General features: G+C 43.1%; 2 protein-coding genes across 6 annotated transcripts; both read right to left on the bottom strand.

Moving 5' to 3' along the window:
- Positions 1-522: 522 nt before the first annotated feature.
- LOC123077723 (ABC transporter D family member 2, chloroplastic) lies at positions 523-9,172 on the bottom strand. 2 transcript variants are annotated; one of them, XM_044500031.1, is made up of 10 exons: positions 8,655-9,160; positions 7,762-7,948; positions 7,350-7,417; positions 6,431-6,757; positions 6,156-6,320; positions 4,304-4,532; positions 3,854-4,098; positions 3,443-3,764; positions 1,252-1,523; positions 523-1,084 (listed from the first exon to the last, which is right to left on the bottom strand). In XM_044500031.1, the coding sequence occupies exons 1-10, from the start codon at positions 8,910-8,912 to the stop codon at positions 890-892; spliced, it is 2,268 nt and encodes a 755-aa protein (XP_044355966.1). In that variant the 5' UTR covers positions 8,913-9,160; the 3' UTR covers positions 523-889. The 2 variants fall into 2 exon arrangements, with proteins under 2 accessions (XP_044355966.1, XP_044355967.1); XM_044500032.1 differs by lacking the exons at positions 523-1,084; positions 1,252-1,523 and adding an exon at positions 2,945-3,056 and having other exon boundaries at positions 8,655-9,172.
- A 183-nt stretch (positions 9,173-9,355) lies between these two features.
- Positions 9,356-17,424, bottom strand: LOC123077721 (histone-lysine N-methyltransferase ATX4). Of its 4 annotated transcripts, none has more exons than XM_044500030.1 (22): positions 16,095-17,424; positions 15,689-15,958; positions 15,464-15,577; positions 15,295-15,363; positions 15,137-15,202; positions 14,931-15,025; positions 14,751-14,840; positions 14,104-14,239; positions 13,635-13,710; positions 13,444-13,546; positions 13,185-13,309; positions 12,654-12,799; positions 12,430-12,534; positions 11,936-12,000; positions 11,442-11,637; positions 11,220-11,306; positions 11,075-11,134; positions 10,910-10,999; positions 10,336-10,422; positions 10,049-10,123; positions 9,866-9,966; positions 9,356-9,757 (listed from the first exon to the last, which is right to left on the bottom strand). In XM_044500030.1, the coding sequence occupies exons 1-22, from the start codon at positions 17,322-17,324 to the stop codon at positions 9,667-9,669; spliced, it is 3,477 nt and encodes a 1,158-aa protein (XP_044355965.1). In that variant the 5' UTR covers positions 17,325-17,424; the 3' UTR covers positions 9,356-9,666. The 4 variants fall into 4 exon arrangements, with proteins under 4 accessions (XP_044355965.1, XP_044355964.1, XP_044355963.1 ...); XM_044500029.1 differs by having other exon boundaries at positions 13,668-13,710; positions 16,095-17,390; XM_044500028.1 differs by having other exon boundaries at positions 14,751-14,831; positions 16,095-17,390.
- Between the last annotated feature and the right edge of the window lie 1,303 nt (positions 17,425-18,727).

The following is an 18,727-nucleotide window of genomic DNA, read 5'->3' as shown; positions in this document are numbered from 1 at the left end:
GGGTGCTTGGAAAAAAAAAAGATCAAATGTATGGTCATATGTGCATGAAAAGAATTAGGAAAAGCATGTATACATCTTTTGTGATTAAAGAAAAATTATGTCATATTATGCACAGTAAACATGTTAAGATACCTCCCATAAATTATCTGGAGTAGAATATTTTGCATATTATGGCAGCGTGGCAGGTCATCTACGGGTACATGGGTAATATGTATGTGAAACTGTAATATCAAGATTACAGTTTCTTTTGACTATTGGTGATTTTTCCTTGCTTGGAGAATACACAGACCAGTTTCTATTGGCAATTGGTGAATTTTCCTTGCTTGGAGAATACAAGAAAGAGCAAATGGTCTTCAGTTCAGAAGATTTTGTCACGCGGCAGTTGCTGAAGATCAATACTCAAAACTGTTCCTCGTGAGCTAAATCACTCTATAGAGCTGAGATTCCTTGCAGTTGCTAGAACATAGATGGCGGAATGACAAAATAAATCAAAAATGGGAAGATTTTAACAGCCATCAAGTGTGAAATAAATAAACAGAGAAAATTCAGATAATAAAAATTAAAATGTTGGTAACAGCGCGCAATATCAACCGTACATAAACATATGTTATATTTCATTCTAAACAATGAAGCATAAACATAAACAAAAAGGTGAGATTATTCCAAGTCCTAGAACGTATCCTGCTATCAGGTTGGTTAGTAGCACTGCCACAATTTTGTCAGTCCAGCTGTAAGATCAACCTCGCCAACAGTCCAGCTCCAGTTTGTAAGTTGTAACGTTGAACTCGTGGAGATGGGATCCTTGGTAGGGCAACAATATTTACCATAATGGGTTAAATGTGGGATAAGAATATTGAGGAAGGGGCCTAAACTGGTTCGCATGAAGTTCTTATGAAGCAAATGGGGATGATTCTTCAATTGATTTCTGGTCTGTGGGCTTTAACTCCCAATTACGAAGGCTGCCAGTTGCCGAATCGGACTTTGAAATGTACAAAACCTTGTTGTGGAACCTGTGAAGTGTCTTCCGGTGACCGACACTTATATATGTAATCCCTGCAGCTTCAATCTGACTGTATAGATGAACCTGAGCCAGGGGAGAAATAGTTAAAATGGTGTTAAGGTAAAACTATTTGGGCAATTCAGTAGATATATAGATGGTAATTCCAGAATTAGCAGTCTTCTTCACAATTTGTTGCAGGAAGCAGCTCGTAAAAGTAAATATAGGCGCAATAGCAGTATATGGATTGTTACCTCATTTGTATCATCTAGTGCACTTGTGGACTCGTCCAGTAGGACCAGAGTTGGTTTTGCGAGTAACAACCGAGCAAATGCAAGACGCTGTTGCTCCCCTAGGGAAAGAACACTAGCCCAATCATGGACAGAATCCATGCCATTGAAACGTGGTAATATGTAGCCCAGCCTAACAACCTCAAGTACTCTGATCAGTTCATCAGTTGAGGGCATCTCAGGCTTGGCACCCACCCCATCTGACGTGGAGACTTCAGACAGAAAGGAAAGAGGAGCTGGTATTCATAAAAAATAGCACAACTTTAGGTCAGTCGCACATGAATGTTCAGAATCCGCAGATAATCATAAGTTTGTTCCGCATCTGACAACAAAATTCAAACAACTGGAGTACTCCTGCGTCACTGTCGGACCAGAATGATGCAACTACAAGATAGAAGGAAAATACAAGTAACTGCTAGAATTTTTGCATTTTACTTCTGTTAGATGGAATTATTCTGCATTAATAACACTGAAATGAACATGCTAAATTTCAGAACCATCCTGTGGTACTACTCCTAGAACTTCTCCAAATGCCTAGAATTTGTTGACTTATGTTAGTTTAAACACCATAATACTTCTCATTTAGGCATAAACCGTAACACCTCAGGGAACAAAATCTAAAGCCATGCATATATTAACTCACTTGGACTTTCATCCACAAGTGATTCGAAAAGGTTAAGCTAGAGTTACTACGCTTGGTTCTGGTGCATTTCTGTGCTGTCTTGAGACTTTGAAATCGTCTAAATCCTCCATGTTGGATTAATCGAACTTGCTACCAAAGTAACTAAACGCATGAGGCAAACTGGACCAAGGTGTTACAGATACATGGACTAATAATGGTCAATGATACTTGCATTTCCGTGCCCTCTTTCTCATGCTCTCCAACCTAACATTTATGTTTCTGATTGAGATCAGGAATTGCTAATTCCCGAACGATCCATAACTTCTCAATGGGACACTGATGAGTTAACTGCTCCCTTTTTCTTTTCTTTTTTGAGATTAGATGAATTATCTGGCTCTGATGCAACTTCTGCTTAGTTAACATCTGGAAGCTTTGTGCCTAATCAAGGATACTGGTTGCCTTAGACTTCCAAAACATTTTAGGGCAGTATCCTTTATCGTTTCTCTATTTTGGGTGGGATTCAGGACCCAGCTTTTCCACAATTTGGACCTTTGCGGCACCTAAGAAAGAAAAAATATTTGATTGACTGCTGGTAAAGCAAGGAATTAAAGTAAGGCAGGGGGTTATTGATGATGGTAAGTGTCCTTTTGGATGTGCGAGTAGTGAAATTGCTTCTCACTTCTCTACCAACGTACGAAAAATGTTTTGCAGCTTGGGATTGACCTTGCATGAGCATTTGATCCTAGGGACGTCTATACAGTCGAAAGAAATGAGCTGATTCAGGACAGCTGACAAGGTTGGATTATCCTCATCACTGCAGCTTACTGGACTATTTGGTTAGCTCGAAATCGCAAGGTGTTCGATCATATAACCATTCCTGCTGCACTGGTGGCAAAGCAATGTAAAGAAAGTCTGAAGTTGAAGGTGCACCGAGTTACGCACAAGCATTCAGAAAGAAACATTGTGCTCTGCTGGACTCGGGACTGACCAGACTAGAGGAAAGTTTCCTCGATGTCTTCATGTAATTTTTTTTCATTTCTCTACTAGCTGGGTTTTTTCTTTTTGTATTCTGTAACTCGCTATGTACTTCTCTGGTTTGCTGATTTTACTGGAAAAATTCAGCTGTGGACCACCCCTCCTGACTTTGCTAAAATAAAATAAACGAGACGTTATCAGTGCCAAAGATTCAAAACTAAAGAATAAATACTTGGCCATTCAACAAAATTGGAAGTTCTATACTACAATGACTATATTAGGTATCTACCTATGTACTCTTATTCAAAAACAAATTCATGTTGGGAGAAACAAAACAAAGAAATGGTTTGATGATATGAGCAATAATGTTTTCACCTCTTCCTTCTTTTAGTACATGAGCACATTTCTCTTCTTGTACTAACAAATTAAATTTCATGTGTTAGTTACTTTTCGGATTACCGGTTCGTGCAGAATTTCCATGTTAACTAAACGTCCAAACCGATGTGGTTTGCACCTAGATGACAATTTGTACTCAATACCTCCCATGAAACAAATTACCTTTGCTTTGAGCATCATTAGTTGGTGACTGATGTATATTTGCAGTCCATGTAGGATAGAGCAATTGCTGGCGAAGAGTGCCCAAAACCATATATGGTCTTTGTGGGACAAAAAAAATGCCATTATCTCTTCTCTGCTTGGAACTTTGTAATAGTTCTTCACCCTCTGGCTTTATGTTGGATGGCTCATTAGAACCTAAAGTTGCTGTCTGAAGCTGCCTAGAATCTCTGGCATGGTATATGATATCCCCAGTACCACTAGTCCAAAGACCAGCCAAAGCACGCAGCAATGAGGTCTTCCCACAGCCGCTGGGCCCCATTACCTTAAATTAAAAATGAGATCACCATATCAGCCTGATGTCAGCAGTACTATTGATATTGCTGATTGTACAACTAGCTAAAGATGAAATACCAGTAGGTGGTCCTTGTCTTTTAATTCCATATTGAAGTCAGTGATGAGAATATTTCCACCCCTGGGTGTTAACAATGTCAAATCACAAATCTCTAGAACTATGCCTGGCTCAGATTGCATTTGTGATCCATTAGAACTGAGAACAGAAGGACTGCCACTCTTGAAAGAAATGTTGATCCCATCAATGCTATCACGTCGGGGTGATAGAGAAGACCCATTTTCACCCAATAGATCATCAAATTCACCTGTAGTTTACAGTTCGATTAGGTTAATCTAGTTACCTTAGCAAGTACTCCCTCCATCCCGAATTACTTGTCGCAGAAATGGATAGAAATGGATGTATCTAGAACTTAAAACACGTCTAGATACATCCATTTTTGCGACAAGTAATTCCGGGCGGAGGGAGTAGTAGAGAGAGAGAGAGACGACAGAGACAGAGAGAGGTGTCACCTAAACGATCAATGACTGCCGAGAATGCACTAATTGACTGAAACTGGAAAACAATGAGAGAAAAATCACTGAGGATGTGATTGAAAGCAGACACCGATTGGTTTATTACTCCAAACTCGATTTTTCCTGCAAAAAACATTGGAGCAACAACTGCAGCTGGCAGGATTTGAATTAAATATCGGTAACCATTGGTGAAGAACTCCAGATTCCGGGACGCTATCAGCAATTCCTGCAAAGATAACAAACAAAGTCAAACATCAGACCATTCGCAAATATAAATTGCACCATAATTTTCTAGTTGAACATATAAGTATATACAGAGCAAAGCTGACGCAGGGTGCCTGTTTTCAAGAATGGTAGTGAATTCCCTCACGAGAGTATATAAATATAAAAGCACTTTGTTTTGGGATCCGGAAATCATCTTACTTTGGATACTTTTTTTCAGAAGTATACGTGTTCCATTCTTGTCAAAGTCTGGGTTACAAGACATGTACACACACCTAAGAAGCACTGAAGGACACCTGGCCCCGCACTTTTGCACAAATAACCCCCAACAAAGAAAACTACAAAAAAGGACGTAGTTGCTAGGTGCAGTATATTTTAGCACAGTGGCAGTAGAAGATTATGACTGCGTATGTAGTTACTACAGCGTGATAAGAAAATGTAGTATTCAATTTACTGTAAACGTATAAAGCGGCATATTAATGTGAAACGTAACCTATGTAATACCACATCCAGAGAGACAAAGTTCTAGGCATTCAACGTGCTTTTCTAGCAATGATGACATTTTATTTCGCTTGCCGATCTTGCTGATGCTGAGGAGATTATGGCGACACTGCAACATGTTGGTGGAGCAGATCTTGGACGAAGCAGAGATCTGGAAGTAAGTTGGCACTAAGAAGCCAATGGCATGCACAACCACCTACTACATTCCTAGTCAGAATTTCGGCTCAGGCTCTTTTGCGTGCCTCTGTGGCATCTTCAGGCTGCAGTTTTCATAGTTGGTTGTTAGGCTTTTGGTCATGTTTTGAGTCATTATCACCTGTGGCGTTGTATCTTTTGCACTTTCCCGCGTTTCTTCCAATGCAAAAATATACTCCCTCCGTCCGAAAAAGCTTGTCCCTCAAATGGATGTATCTAGCACCAAGTTAGTGCTAGATACATCCATTTGAGGAACAAGCATGGGACAAGCTTTTCCGGACGGAGGGAGTACACTCTTTGCAATGTGTTCTAGAAAAGTACTCCCTCGTTCACAAATGGAGTAAGATGTTCAAACTTTTTTCTGAATCGGATGTATATAGACACGTTTCAGTGTGTTTGTTCACTCATTTCAGTCCGTATGTGTTCCATATTGAAATATCCAAAACATCTTATATTTTTTAACGGAAGGAGTAATACTTTATTTCACCTGCCACAGTTATCATCATAGTTAACAAACTTTTTGGAGATCATAAAATCAGCACTGGATGTTATAAAACTACATTCAACATGATTCACTAATATGAGTAGCAATTTACAGGACTATCAAAGACAAGCAAAGCTTGATCTAGAAACCACTGGCGTTTTGCTTTCTGATGAAATGCATTATAAATAAAAGGTCAATGAATTTGTGAGAAACCCATCCAAATATCATAAAATCATTTTACAAAATATAAATAAGTGCTGAAAACAAACAAGCTGTTGGGTGCTTGTTTATTGCAAGCTCGCCACTCTACTCCATCCACTGCTTAGCAGGCTTACCTACTGAGAAATGACCCTATGGTGGCTTTCATAATGTCGGAACAAACAAGAAAAGTGGAGCAAAACAAAAGGGAATATAAGGCGATAGACAGGCTATAGAAGCAATGCTTACACTTAGGTTTTGGTAAGCCCTCCTGAACCGATCCAACAGAAGTTGCAATTCATTTTCCTCACCACCGTAAAAGGCAATTGATTCAGCATTTTCTCTAACACGGACAAGCCCGTAACGGAAATCAGCTTCTTTCTTTTCTTGCATGAAGTTCAAGTTGACCAAACTCTGTCAACACAAGCATGACCAACTATTAGTTACATAATAACGAAAGAATGTGAACAATTATATCTATTTTGATTCAAGTTATAGATAAATAACGCTGGTAAAAGCCTTACCTTACCAAGGAAGACACTAATAGCGGTCCCTCCAAGAGAATAAACAATAAGAACAACGAATAATGGCGGATAGATTCCATAAAGGATATTGCTGAATGATACCAAATCCACGACAGCGTTGAGAAGTGTCAGGGAAAATGCAAGCGCAGTTCCAGTAAATGCACTTAGATCATCATTGATCCGCTGGTCTGGATTGTCTATTAGTGATTGAGACTGAATCTTGTAGAATGTTCTGTTCTTAAAGTAGCGCTTCATGTAATAACTTGTCATCCAAGATCGCCATCTTAAAGAGAGGGTTTCTCTTGCATAGTCCCTCAAGACAAAGAACTGTATAGCAGTGCAAGCAGGAGATTGCAAATCAGAACATAAGTCTATTATGAGGTACACTAGTTGGTGAATCTGAACCATGAGAAGCAAAGTAACGAATACAGTTCCTAATGATGAATGTTAATAGGAGAATAGCAATTCCAGACACTTCTGGGAACAAGGAGCAAGAGTAAGATCCTTGCAGCTTTAGTCCGCTAGTGCAGAGATCAAATGTTCAATTGTCTAGTACTTTTACTGGGAGTCCGGGACCTTTTGCTAAATGGGAAAGATAACCAGGTAGATTTTAGGTAAAACGTCAACAATAAATTTAGCTACAGCCTCTTAAACAGCTAGAAAATATAAACATTGTGGTTCTAGACAACCCTGGAAGGGATATCTATCATGATATACAAACCACTGACACTTAACACAGAAAACCGCAGCTATGTTCCCTCTGTAAATACTAGTCATAGATTGTTAAACAGGATAGTGCACTGATGGAGAAAAGATTACTCATAAGGTAACATCATCCGATATTATCACTATTCATGTCAAGGTGCTACAAATAGCAGCTTGAAGAGCAATACCTACAAAAGGGCAGCAATATGCTCACCGGAACTCCTACAGCGAAACCTCCCAAGTAGTACAGCAGTTGCTTGGTAAATTGTTCCTGATCCTTGTCTTGAAATAGACACCACTAAATATGTGTTAGCCAGTAAAAAGATAAGATGATGTGCATCCACTTCGAATTATATGAAATGACACCTTCAGTTACACCCATACTGAAGGCTGAAACATAACTTCTTGTCTATTTTGGACACTGCAGATGACACCCAAAGTTTCAACAGAGACATGTCCTCTTTATAAATACTCTTGAGAATTTTAATGTGTAACTAAAAGAGTTAATCCCTTCCTCTCCTGCCCCCTGATCTTTATCACGTGCACTGGCCATCCTAATTTTCATTTCAGAACACTAACATTCAGTCTACCAGTTCATAACAGATTTAACGGAAGACGAAACATACCGGCGAGGGCGTTGTAGAAATCACGACCCAGAAAGTTGAATCCAACACTGATCCCTGTAGTTGCCAGCGTGAGCGCAAATACACCAGCAAGCTGCAGCCTTGCTTGGGCCTTATCCTCTGACCACCAGTAAGGCGCAGCAACTTTCCAGAATCTTCTAGCTAGCGTTTTGAGGTCTGTACCAGCTCTCTATCAGCATGAGATGAAGGAAATATGCATTCATTAGCAACGCAACAAACAACAAACCAGCACAAGAGGCACCAGCATTTGCAGAGTGGCACACACAGCGCCCAAAATGCCATTCGCTGCAATGGCATGGCATGTCAAAGCAGATCTAGGGCCAACAACCGCAACTCATAACATTAGACGAAACAAGAATAATAAACAGAAGTTAAGATCAAACTCTCCTTTCCCTAAAAGGAACTGCAGCTAATAGCGCAATGTGGACCTCGTGCAAAAACCAGAATTGCGTTTTTAGAACAACGGTCCCAAATTTGATACTGTCGGTTTGACCATACGAAATCAAGCTCATTGAAGCGCATTGCAGCGACGTCACAACAGCAAAGCAGACAGACTGGCACTTTGCCTATGCACGACTAAAACAATAGAGATTGTGATCTTATGGTCGGTTTGTGAATCAGAGGGTGTAGTGTAGTCCCATCGCTCCGAATCCACACGCTGAACTGCAAACCCACAGTTGCAGAGCGCACGATGTGACAAACTAACAATGTATGAGTGTATGTCTATTGCAAAATTTAACAATGCGGCAGGACGCTAAAGCAATTGTCAAGCTAGAAACCAGACCTAAAGTTCTGAAGTCAGAACAGTCAAACCATAGTACTGATTATACTAAGCTCAAAGCGGAGCACCGAGCAGAGAAGGCCACCATAATCACCTTGTCCTCGCCTCCTGGAGGACCAGGGGAGCCGCTGGAGGCCTCTCCTGCGGCGGCGGCGGTCGGAGGAGGGGCGGCCGCCCTCCGTCGCCCGCGGCGGCGCATGGCGGGGGCCGCCACGGCCCGGCGGAAGGGGACGCCGAAGCGCGGCGACGCGGAGTGCCCGAGGCTGCGAGGCAGCGGCCGCGGAAGCTTTGGTAGTTGCGGATGAGGCGAAGTGGAGGAGAGGCAGCACGTGGGCACGACGAGTAAGTGCATCTTCGTCGCCCACTTTTTAAAATCCTGTCTTCTCTCCCCGTGAGACGCCGACACCTCGACGAGGCCGGAGATGCTCGTGGCCGTCGTGGCGAGCGAGCAATGGCGAGCGCCGTGGACCAGGGCGGCGGAGGTGGGAGGCGGTACTGGCCAAGCAGCAGAGACGTTACGGTTCACGCTGCTTCGAGTCGACCAGCGGGAGAGGCGGACGGGTCGCTGACATTCTGCCCACCCAGGGATAGTGGCCCAGCTGCAGCCACCCGAACGACCATGCCCACCTCCGGGACGACGACATGCCGGGGAGGTGGCGGCAGCACCACAGGCATCCTATCTTCTGAAAACAGAAACAGCACGTACAAGATGTAGCACCAGCAGTAACAGAGAAGATTAATCAATTAATTATTAAACTCTTCTCAGCATGCATCTGAGATGTCACACAAAATGTATTGCACCAACTGGACATTTTCTTCCCTTTTGGATTTCTTTTCCTTTCTTTTCTTTTCATAGAGAAAGCATCAATTTATTACAGCAATGAAGAATTTACAATGCCTGGCTGGCTCTGGCTGTGCCTGCCAGCTCTGTTCTTCTTTTATCTAGCCTGGGAAGCCCTACCTCGCTATCTAGCAAAATCCTGTGACTAAAAAAAACACAAACTGGTTGCATGCTGACGGCCATGCACAAGATGATGAAAGAATCTGGATGAATCTGGGAATGTGGCGCTTCGCCACTGTAATTGGGGTTAGTCCTTGTGAGCACTTCAGTTCATGTATCCACGGCAGTTAGGAGCTTTACACAGGCAAGGAACCTTGCGATCCTCCGACTCGTCCGGGTCAAATTTGTAGTCATACCTGCGCATCAGAGCAGGAAACAGAGGGGTCAGAAAGAAGATCAACTGGTTGCAGGCTGTCGTTTACACTCTCGACGCGACTGAATAGAGAGGGGTTATGAAGCAGTACGTCAGTTCTTCTCCGGCTGAAACATCTCTCCTGGCAATCAGAATTATCTGGCTCTTGTTGTCGCCAACGCTCACGATCCTCGCGTAGCAGTTAGGCATGCACTGCAAACGCAACAAGTATATTGGTTGCCGTTTCGTTGGTTCAAGAAGATGAAGCAGGTGTGAGAGCATGATGAAGGTTTACCGAGTGGTTAATTATACGGGCGATGTTTCCTCTCTCTGTAGCATCAATCACGACATCTTCGCTTATTTTGAACAGCTGCAGCAGCACAAAACGCAAAAGAACAATTCACAACGTCAGAACATCAAACTGCAGTTTTATGTGATAATTCTAGTTGATTCTACACTTAATCAAATTGTCATCAAGAAAAAATTGCATGACGGCGATTAGTTACACCAGTTAAACCGTTCAAGTTGAAGGTAGAGAACCAACTAAAACAATACAAAAAGGAAAGCATAAAAATAACTCACGTAGCAGTCTTTATTTTCCTTGTGATATCGTGCTTCCCTCAAATCAGCAACACTACGTCTGACTTGGTCCCCACGATATTCAATCACCTGGCACAAGTTTGGTTAGCTGACAAATTAAGAACAGATCCCTCGCAAATGGGATGTACTCCCTCCGTTTATTTTTATAAGACGTTCAGACAACTTGCTTTATGCTGTTTTGAATGTATGAAAGTCTAAAACGTCTTATAAAAATAAACAGAGGTAGTATTAAATAAGTGCTTCAATAACATATGCATAAGCATTTTCATGGTAAAATTTTGAACTCTAGTCTGAGACAGAAAATGTACTAAAAATGTTCATGCTGCCGATTTAACATGGATGTAATTGGTTTGTTGTGCATAATTATAGGCATATATACATGAATTGGAGATCAAGCATTGCAGCCAATTATATTCATTAGTTGGAGATAATTCAATGCAACCAAGTATATACACTAATTGGAGCTACATGTAGCGGTTAAATTATGCTTTGTGACCAGAATAATGGTATGTTAGTGCATGTGCTTGATAATGTAGTTACTATGAGCATTGATTACCATTTGCCCCTCCTGAATTTTCCTAACAGCAAAGAGCCCCCATCCATGTACTCCAGATCGACCACAAGAGACCCTCTTATTTTCGGTTCTCTGAAATAATCAAACATATGTTTATTGGTTTGCTCATATAGCCTTTTAAGAACCACAATCGTTCAGAAAATAAACCTGTAAATATTGAAGCCTTTCTTTGAACGTAGCAAAAGGTCGGTCGTCCTTCTGGTCCTGCTGACAAGGGAATAAGATGCCTAAATGTTTCTAGCATTCAAATGTTCAAAAAAAAGAGTGGTGATGCTCAGGACCAGGCAATTACCATGTACGTGTTCAAAGCCTCAATCAAATCCTGAGAGTGGTGTCGGGGTCCCATTATTCGATGGGCAACTGCCTCTCCTTGTTGTTTCTGGAAAACACAGATAACTTAGTACTAAGGACTTGCTGACAAAACTAACAGAAATTAAAACTACACAATGGTATGTGTATGTGTAGGGGGTGGTGTCCAGGGTGGGTGCAGAAAACCAAGATAATTGGAAAATACCTTGTTTTTCAACATTTCATAAGGTAGGCACCTTGCAGCTGGGCGGTCAGAAATTTCAGCAGGAAAAACCTCCTGGTGATTTTCGCACTTAGCTAGTCTTGAAGGAGATTGCTTCTCATTGTTTTGGAGCAAAAATTTGGTGGAGAACACTCCATCAGGTGTCTTCACTATCAACACATTATCTGGGTCAGGAGTACTGAAGTGGACAAGAAAGAATAACATGTATTAGTAACATTTACTGGTGGCAAATTCTGCCTCAGGTTACATTTTCACTTCTGCAAATGACATTGTTCCAAAATCATGCCAGTTCGATGGACCATATTTGCCATTATTTTCTTAAAAATAGGTTTTGATTGGTACTAAAATCAACCCCAAAAGATTACACAAAAGGAAGTATATATAACGATCATGAAGCCAACTTAGAATTGTTCTTCCAGATAACCACTCATGAATTTAACTTAACCAAAAAGGAAAAATCAAGTGAGAATTATTACCTGTGAAACGCACAGTAGGAGACCATTTTAGTCATCTTCCTACCATTTCTCTCAGAGTATTGCAACTGCAAGAGTACAGGAAAAGGACAACTTTAATGTTTATGTTTAAAATCAGTTAATAAGGAACAAACGCCAGAAAATGTTTGTGTCAAATAATGCGCAGTTTAAACAGTTGTATCAAGTTATGCTTTGAAGACAGCATGCTTAAAAACTTTAGGATTAGCTCAAATCGGAGTATTTGAGCGACGACACAAAAAAAAATGGCACAAGGGAACTTTTGCAATGACGTAGCTTAAATATAAAAGTTGGTGCTAAAAACTTCCTAATGCACAGCAATAATACACAGAAGCAAAGAATATCAGGCTGGTAAGTGGCATATGCTCAAACATAATCTTTCAGACAATCATAATATAGCCAATAACATGCATTCTGTTTTCATATAAGAAAAGAATGATGACAATTTCCACTACAAAAAGGTGGCAAAGGCAGTCTACCTCCATGCGATATCCAGCTCTTGATGCACATATTGCATGATAATAAGTAGAACACTTGTAGCACTGGGTGCAGGCCCCATGCATCTGCTTGCATATGATGCATGTCTGGAATTAACAAAACAAAAAACAGAGTTAAGCAAAGAGTAAGGTGATTGAACATAGAAGCACATACAATAATTACCCATTAGGTAACCTTGCAAAAAGTACCAGATAAAAATCCTAACCTTCTTAAAGTACTCAGAAGGGATGCTCAATATGCCCATAGCTGGCTCCATTGTCTCCTCAACAGGAAAGGAGACTTTAGGCTGATACCAGGCACACATGACATGAACCCACAGTTGGTCAATATCAGTTGGCTTGAGAGCACCACCTAGGAGGTCCAACAAGAAGTACAAGTTAACAGCATGAGTGATCCGTAAACAACATAGTAAACAAGACAAGAAAACATTAGAATATTAGATACCAATGTGCACCAATCAAACTTATCACATCAAAGGAATAAAACTAAGCATCAGTCAGGAACACGCTAAAAACATCAACACTTAAGGAAATTACTGAACTGTCCAAACAATTCCATGTTAATGATGAATCATGAAACTATGGAGCACATCAATTGGAGCCCTGTTTGTGATGCGGAAACAATGAGGCCCCATTTTGGGATACAAGAATTTCACAGGAATTGTTTCATATAGAAATTAGGAAAAGAACAAGCGTTCCAAACAATGTAGTATAGGATATTCATCGAGACAAAATACCTTTTACAGGGCATAGGCAGCATTCTTTTTTTTGTTGGGGCAGTTCACAAGCTCGACAAACCCAATTAGTTAAATCCTGTACGACACGAGCTCCGTAGCACTCTTGATGGACAGCTATTTGACATCTGAATACATAAATTTTCGAGAAGCTTTTGTTAACCACTAATCATGAAAATTTACAGAAAATTTAGTCTTAAAACATAGAAGGAATTCTTAAGTGAAGGTGATGGATAAAAATTCAAATGACGGCAGGAATTACCTGTTACAAATGATAACTTTGTTGTAGTCCCAATCCTCAACCCACCGACAGACGGCACAACGTTCAGTTGTCCATTTAGCATAGACTGGACTATAAGAGTTTGCTGCAGATATTGGAAAAATCAACCGTGTGAAGTCATATTAAAATCACCAACCACACACAGCCCATGAAAAAAATCAAGAGTGGCGCACCTTGTAAAGAAAGCAACTCTTCTTTCTTAATACCTGAGGTAGAAGACTTGAAATTCCCACCAGGAATATCATGAAGCTGCAGATAATGACAAAAAAGTAATCTTGTCAGTTTTGCATGGATATGTGCATTAGTGTCAACTAGAGATGATACACCGTGCATTGTTGCGGGACTTGGTTGCAATTATTTCAATGAGATTTGATTGTATGAAGTACTTTTGGATTAAAAATCTGAGAATTGAAACTAATACATTTATTATATTTGATTATCGTATAGCTGTAGAAAAAATATTGAATATGAGTAGTATGCGTGGTGCATGTTAAGGTAGATATTTTCCCATGCATGGTGGCATAGTTGCATGTTGAGAGAATTGGAGTTAGTGGGGATCAACTAACTAGGTATATAGGATAAGCATTCACATATTATGTTGAACCACAGACGTCCAAGTTGATGAAGATCCTGAGGGCTTACCAAGTCAATTAGTGGCTCCCCAGTGCTCTTGAGTTTAATACTCATCTTCCAATTTTTCTTCCTTGAGCCAGTATGCCTCTCCCACTCATTCAGAGTCATCATCTTTTTCTTGCAAGATTTGCATTGACATAATATCCTGCCAGCAAAAAGAATAATCAAATACCAATACTGGTGCAACTGTGCAATGATGCAAGCACACATAAGGAAATCAATGCAACATGATGACCGCAGGCAACTGTGTAATGGTTTTTATTGCTTCTGGTCTCTAAACATCGGATGAATTCCCATCACAAAAGTGACCAATCCTCAAAGGGGTGGCTGTGGTAAGAACTAATGCGACCTAAAAGCCACTTGCTTATGCACCAAGTGAAGGTTAAAGGACCAATTGCAAGTATACAGTGGCCACTTCAATTCCGTAACATATGTTTGTGCACTTGTACTTTAGCTCTCAGGTCAATTTTTCTAGCCTGGAAAATGAACCAAAAGAGGAAAGTTGCTGCTCCACAAAAAGAAAAGATGGCATGTTTAATAATTTTAGTATTTCTTTCTTAATACAAAAAAATATTTCAGATAGAATATTGATAATTAAGCAAATTTAAAGAAACATGTAATCTGAAGATTCAGTAGAAGATATGTCAAATGCTTACATGTGCTTCTCTGGTAAGTACAATGCTTCCATCACCGAGCAGCATACAGGTATGGATTCAGGCAATTTTTCCTTTGAAGTGCTGGCAAATCTATGTTGAGACATGTTAGAAACTAGCATTCTTATTTATTATAACAGCCAAAAAACATCCATAGGTTTGAGAAGGAAATGAATAACTCACTCTGAACTGTTGGAAGTGCTCGTTTGTTCAACTTTCAATACTCTCTTGCGTTTAGACTTACAATCAGGACAGAAATACTCGGTATTTTCTAAATCCTGCAAAATAATGTGTAGTCAGTGGAGCCTATCCATGGAAGCATTGCATTATATACATAACAAACATCATGACATTAAAATGTCAACACCAAACAAAGGTGAACAAACAACCTCCAGTTCACTGCATGTCCGGTCGCATTCTACATGAACCCAAATCTGGCACTCGTCACAACATACCTGCCAAGAAACGGATTGCAGGTCAATGCCTAAAACAATCAAGAGAAGACAATCTATATCTATAGCATAACCAAAGCGGCTTCAAGGCTTACCCAGTTTCCACCATCCGTGTGATGCCAAATTTTCTTGCATATGCCACAGTATTGCTTTGACTGCAATAGCTGCAAACATGATAATTTACCCATGTAAGGCACTAAATAGAAACGAATGAGTTAATAAAACATACGAAGCACCTTGGTCAGTCACATGCCAGAGACGTACCTTTTCACAGTGCCTACAAAGTAACTGCTCTGCTTCTTGCTTCTTTTTCTTTGAAATCTTGGATGGAAGACGATTACCACAACTATCACAACATGCTGCTAATTTAACAACCACCTGCAACACAGTAAATTAATTAGATAGCAGCCTAGCCGGGGAATTGCAATAAATGAGGTAGCTAGTACAAGATTACAAGCTCAGCTATTACAACTCCACACGTCCAATTACCTGAGAATGAGATTGACACTCCTGCTCGTTATTAGAACCAGTCACTTCATGTGCGCCATCAGCGACAGACTGCTCATTCACAGACTTGTCCAGAGAGCAGACCCCATCCATTTGGAGCTCGAAAAAGCCACGCTCGGCAAGGAAAGCCTCCTCAATTGCTGCACGGAATTTGCTTGGCTTGAGCTTAAGCTTATGCAGAGATTGTCCCTGGAACTTATCTAGGTATTCCACAAAGGGAAAGATCATCCCTTGCTTGACCCATCCATAGTCCTACATACAAAAGAATTCGACTATGTGAGCCCACGGAAAAGAAAAACAGAAAGGAGACGGTTGGTTCATATAAACCAACTAACTCGACCAGGGAAAGAAAACTGCAACGCTTATCCAGGAAACTGTGATAAATTACCCTGTTTTGGCCGCCGGCAGAGTAACCGAAGAACATGACGCAGAGGGCGCCGGGAACGCAAGAGTTGAGCACAACCTCTGGGGCGTGCTGCAGCGGGTTAATCACTAGCGCGGGCCACGCGGGGCTCTTCTTTCCCGACCTTGCCCACACCACGTCGCCGAGCACAAAATCCTCTGGCCAGTAGAAATCCTCTCTCCTCACCTCGGCCTCCTGCTTTGGCTTGCATTCCACCACCGAGGACCTCCCCTCCGGGCCAGCATTCCCAGCAGCAGCATTGCTCGTGGGCGTGGCCACAGCACCCACCACGGGCCGCTCCTCCGGCACGCATTTCCCACCGGCATTGCTGACGGAAGTGACGACGCTACCACTGAAACAGCCCGAGCTGCCGCTCCGGCTGATGTTCCGGCACGCGCGGTACAGCTCCTCCTCCGTCTGCGCCGGCTCGCCGGTCCACACCTCGGTCTGCACGGCCCCAAAGGCGGAGCCTTTCGGGCCGACGGCGCGCACCTCCACCTCGTACACCTCGCCGTCCCTGTCCTCGACCTTGGGCGGGGCGGGGGCCTTGCAGGCCTTCTTGGCGGGCGGCGGCGCGACGGCCGAATCCCTGAACCGCGAGGGCAGGACGCGCTCCCGGCGGCGCTTGGCGGGCGGCATGCCCTCGGCGGCGGCGGCGGGGGGCTCCAGCTCGTACGGGACGGCGGCGATGCAGCGCTTGGGCGGGATGCGGGAGGCGAGCATGGCACTGGCGCCCGCGGCGGCTAGGGCATGGGGGTGGGGGACGCGCGATGCCCTAGAACCTCGAATCGGGGCGGCGGATTGTTGGGCCCTTAGGGTTCCGGCGGCGGCGAGCAGTAGGGATTTAAGGACGGAGAAGGGGGATTGGATTGTTCGGTCGGCTCCGTCCGAGATGGGGATGGATTTGAGGCGGAGGCGGATGCGGATAGGGACGATGCGCGCCGACGCGGGGCCGAAAATTTCGGGTTCCCTCCGTCCGGGCGTCCGAGGGATTGGGTGGGGTGGGGCGTGCGGCTTGGGTTTTGAACGAAAGTTTTGGAACGCGTTGCCTGTCGGGGTCGGAACCTGTACTCCAGTAGGAAGAGGGGAGGAGGGGGAGTGAGGTGGGGAAGACGACTCAACGTCACAGAGTTTTCGCGCGGATCTGGATGGCTTCTCCTCTGGCTCGTGCCGTGTGGCGGGCGCTGACGCGAGAATCGATTCCTCCTCGGCCATTGGATTCTGGCTGGGGCCTTTTGTTGCTCGGGTGCGGGGGGCGGCCCTCCTCTCTGTGCCAGGCCCGGAAGGAAACTCCCGATCGCCGCCGCCTCTGCGTCGCTCCGACCTGACGCCGTCCGCGAGACTCCGGTAACCGCAGATGACGCAGAGACGCGCCGCCTTCCCACGCGCGCGGCTGCCATGGATCTCCCACACGAGCTGCTCGCCGGCGTCCTGTCCTTGGTGCGCCGTTGTCGAAATGATCCATCTTTTTTTCGAATTAAAAAACAAAGGACCCGTATAGTGGGCGCCAGGAAGAGCTTCGGAGTGGAAAAGGCAAATACATGTCCGTTGTACACAAAAGGAAGTTGATCGTCTAGTTTGTTTTTCAATTTTTGTTTCTTAAAAAAACCATAACTTTTAAACCAAACATCAAAATTAAGATCCACTTTCACCGCTGAAATCATCGCGATGTGCTCTTCGAAACTAGATCCCGCATGGATATGTTTTGACAAACTATTTTTGTGCAATTTTGTCCCCGTTTTATGCAACTGACTAGCCGTCGATGTGCAACTACCTGACAGGGATGTGCAACTTTTCTTGTACACCGTAGACGTGCAGCTTTCCTCTATGGTACCTCCACCCCTAAAGTGCCTCCTTTCAGTGAGATGTGCAACTTCGTTTGTTGCCCAGACCATGCATTTTTCACTAGTGGCACCACCGCATACTACTCTCTAACAGTGAAATGTGCAATTTTATCTGCTGCCCCAGTGCCCTGGCCAACTGCCTGGTAGTCGCCGCGCGTGTGCAGCCCCCACAACCGCGTTTGAGGGACTATCCTATAAGAATGTCCCAACTCCATGGCCACGCATGTGCGACTATGAACACAAGAGTGTGCAGCTCAGTGGTCGGACGTGGGCACCTCCCACATCAATTCATGTGCGACTATGCAGACGAGATTGTGCAACTGTGTGGCCATGCATGTGCGACTATGCCGACGAGAGTGTGCAACTCCGTGGCCGGGCATGAGCACCTCCCACAAAAACTCATGTGCGACTATGTGGACGAGGTTGTGCAACTCCATGGCCATGTATGTGCGACTGTGCCGACGAGAATGTGCAACTCCGCGGCCATGCATGAGCACCTCCCAAATAGTGTAATAATGTGGCAATCTGCTGTGTGAACGTATTTAATTCGTATTTCATTTTTTTCTAAAAGCCATAACTTACAAACCGCGTGTCGGGACTCAGATCAGTTTTCACCATTGAGATCATCGCGTCGTGCTCTTCGAAACTAGATCCCACATGGGTATGTTTGTACGGAAAAAAATTGTGCAATTTTGTCTCTGTTTTATGCAACTGACTAGCAACCGATATGCAACTACTTGACCGTGGATGTCCAACTTTCCACCTACCCCGTGG

This window comes from Triticum aestivum, chromosome 3D (genome assembly GCF_018294505.1).
Source record: "Triticum aestivum cultivar Chinese Spring chromosome 3D, IWGSC CS RefSeq v2.1, whole genome shotgun sequence".
Taxonomy (NCBI): Eukaryota; Viridiplantae; Streptophyta; class Magnoliopsida; order Poales; family Poaceae; genus Triticum; species Triticum aestivum.
The sequence above is the reverse complement of the archived record's forward strand: the minus strand, read 5'-3'. Positions and strand labels throughout refer to the sequence as shown.

Coding starts and splice junctions, on each gene's coding strand:
- LOC123077721 (XM_044500030.1), bottom strand. CDS start 17,324: ATGGCCGAGGAGGAATCGATTCTCGCGTCAGCGCCCGCCACACGGCAC. Junction 15,959..16,094: donor CTGCCGGCGGCCAAAACAGG/GTAATTTATCAC, acceptor TTTTGTATGTAG/GACTATGGATGGGTCAAGCA. Junction 10,124..10,335: donor AGGAAAATAAAGACTGCTAC/GTGAGTTATTTT, acceptor GTGCTGCTGCAG/CTGTTCAAAATAAGCGAAGA.
- LOC123077723 (XM_044500031.1), bottom strand. CDS start 8,912: ATGCACTTACTCGTCGTGCCCACGTGCTGCCTCTCCTCCACTTCGCCT. Junction 1,524..3,442: donor TAATGATGCTCAAAGCAAAG/GTAATTTGTTTC, acceptor TATGAATACCAG/CTCCTCTTTCCTTTCTGTCT. Junction 1,085..1,251: donor CACTAGATGATACAAATGAG/GTAACAATCCAT, acceptor CCCCTGGCTCAG/GTTCATCTATACAGTCAGAT.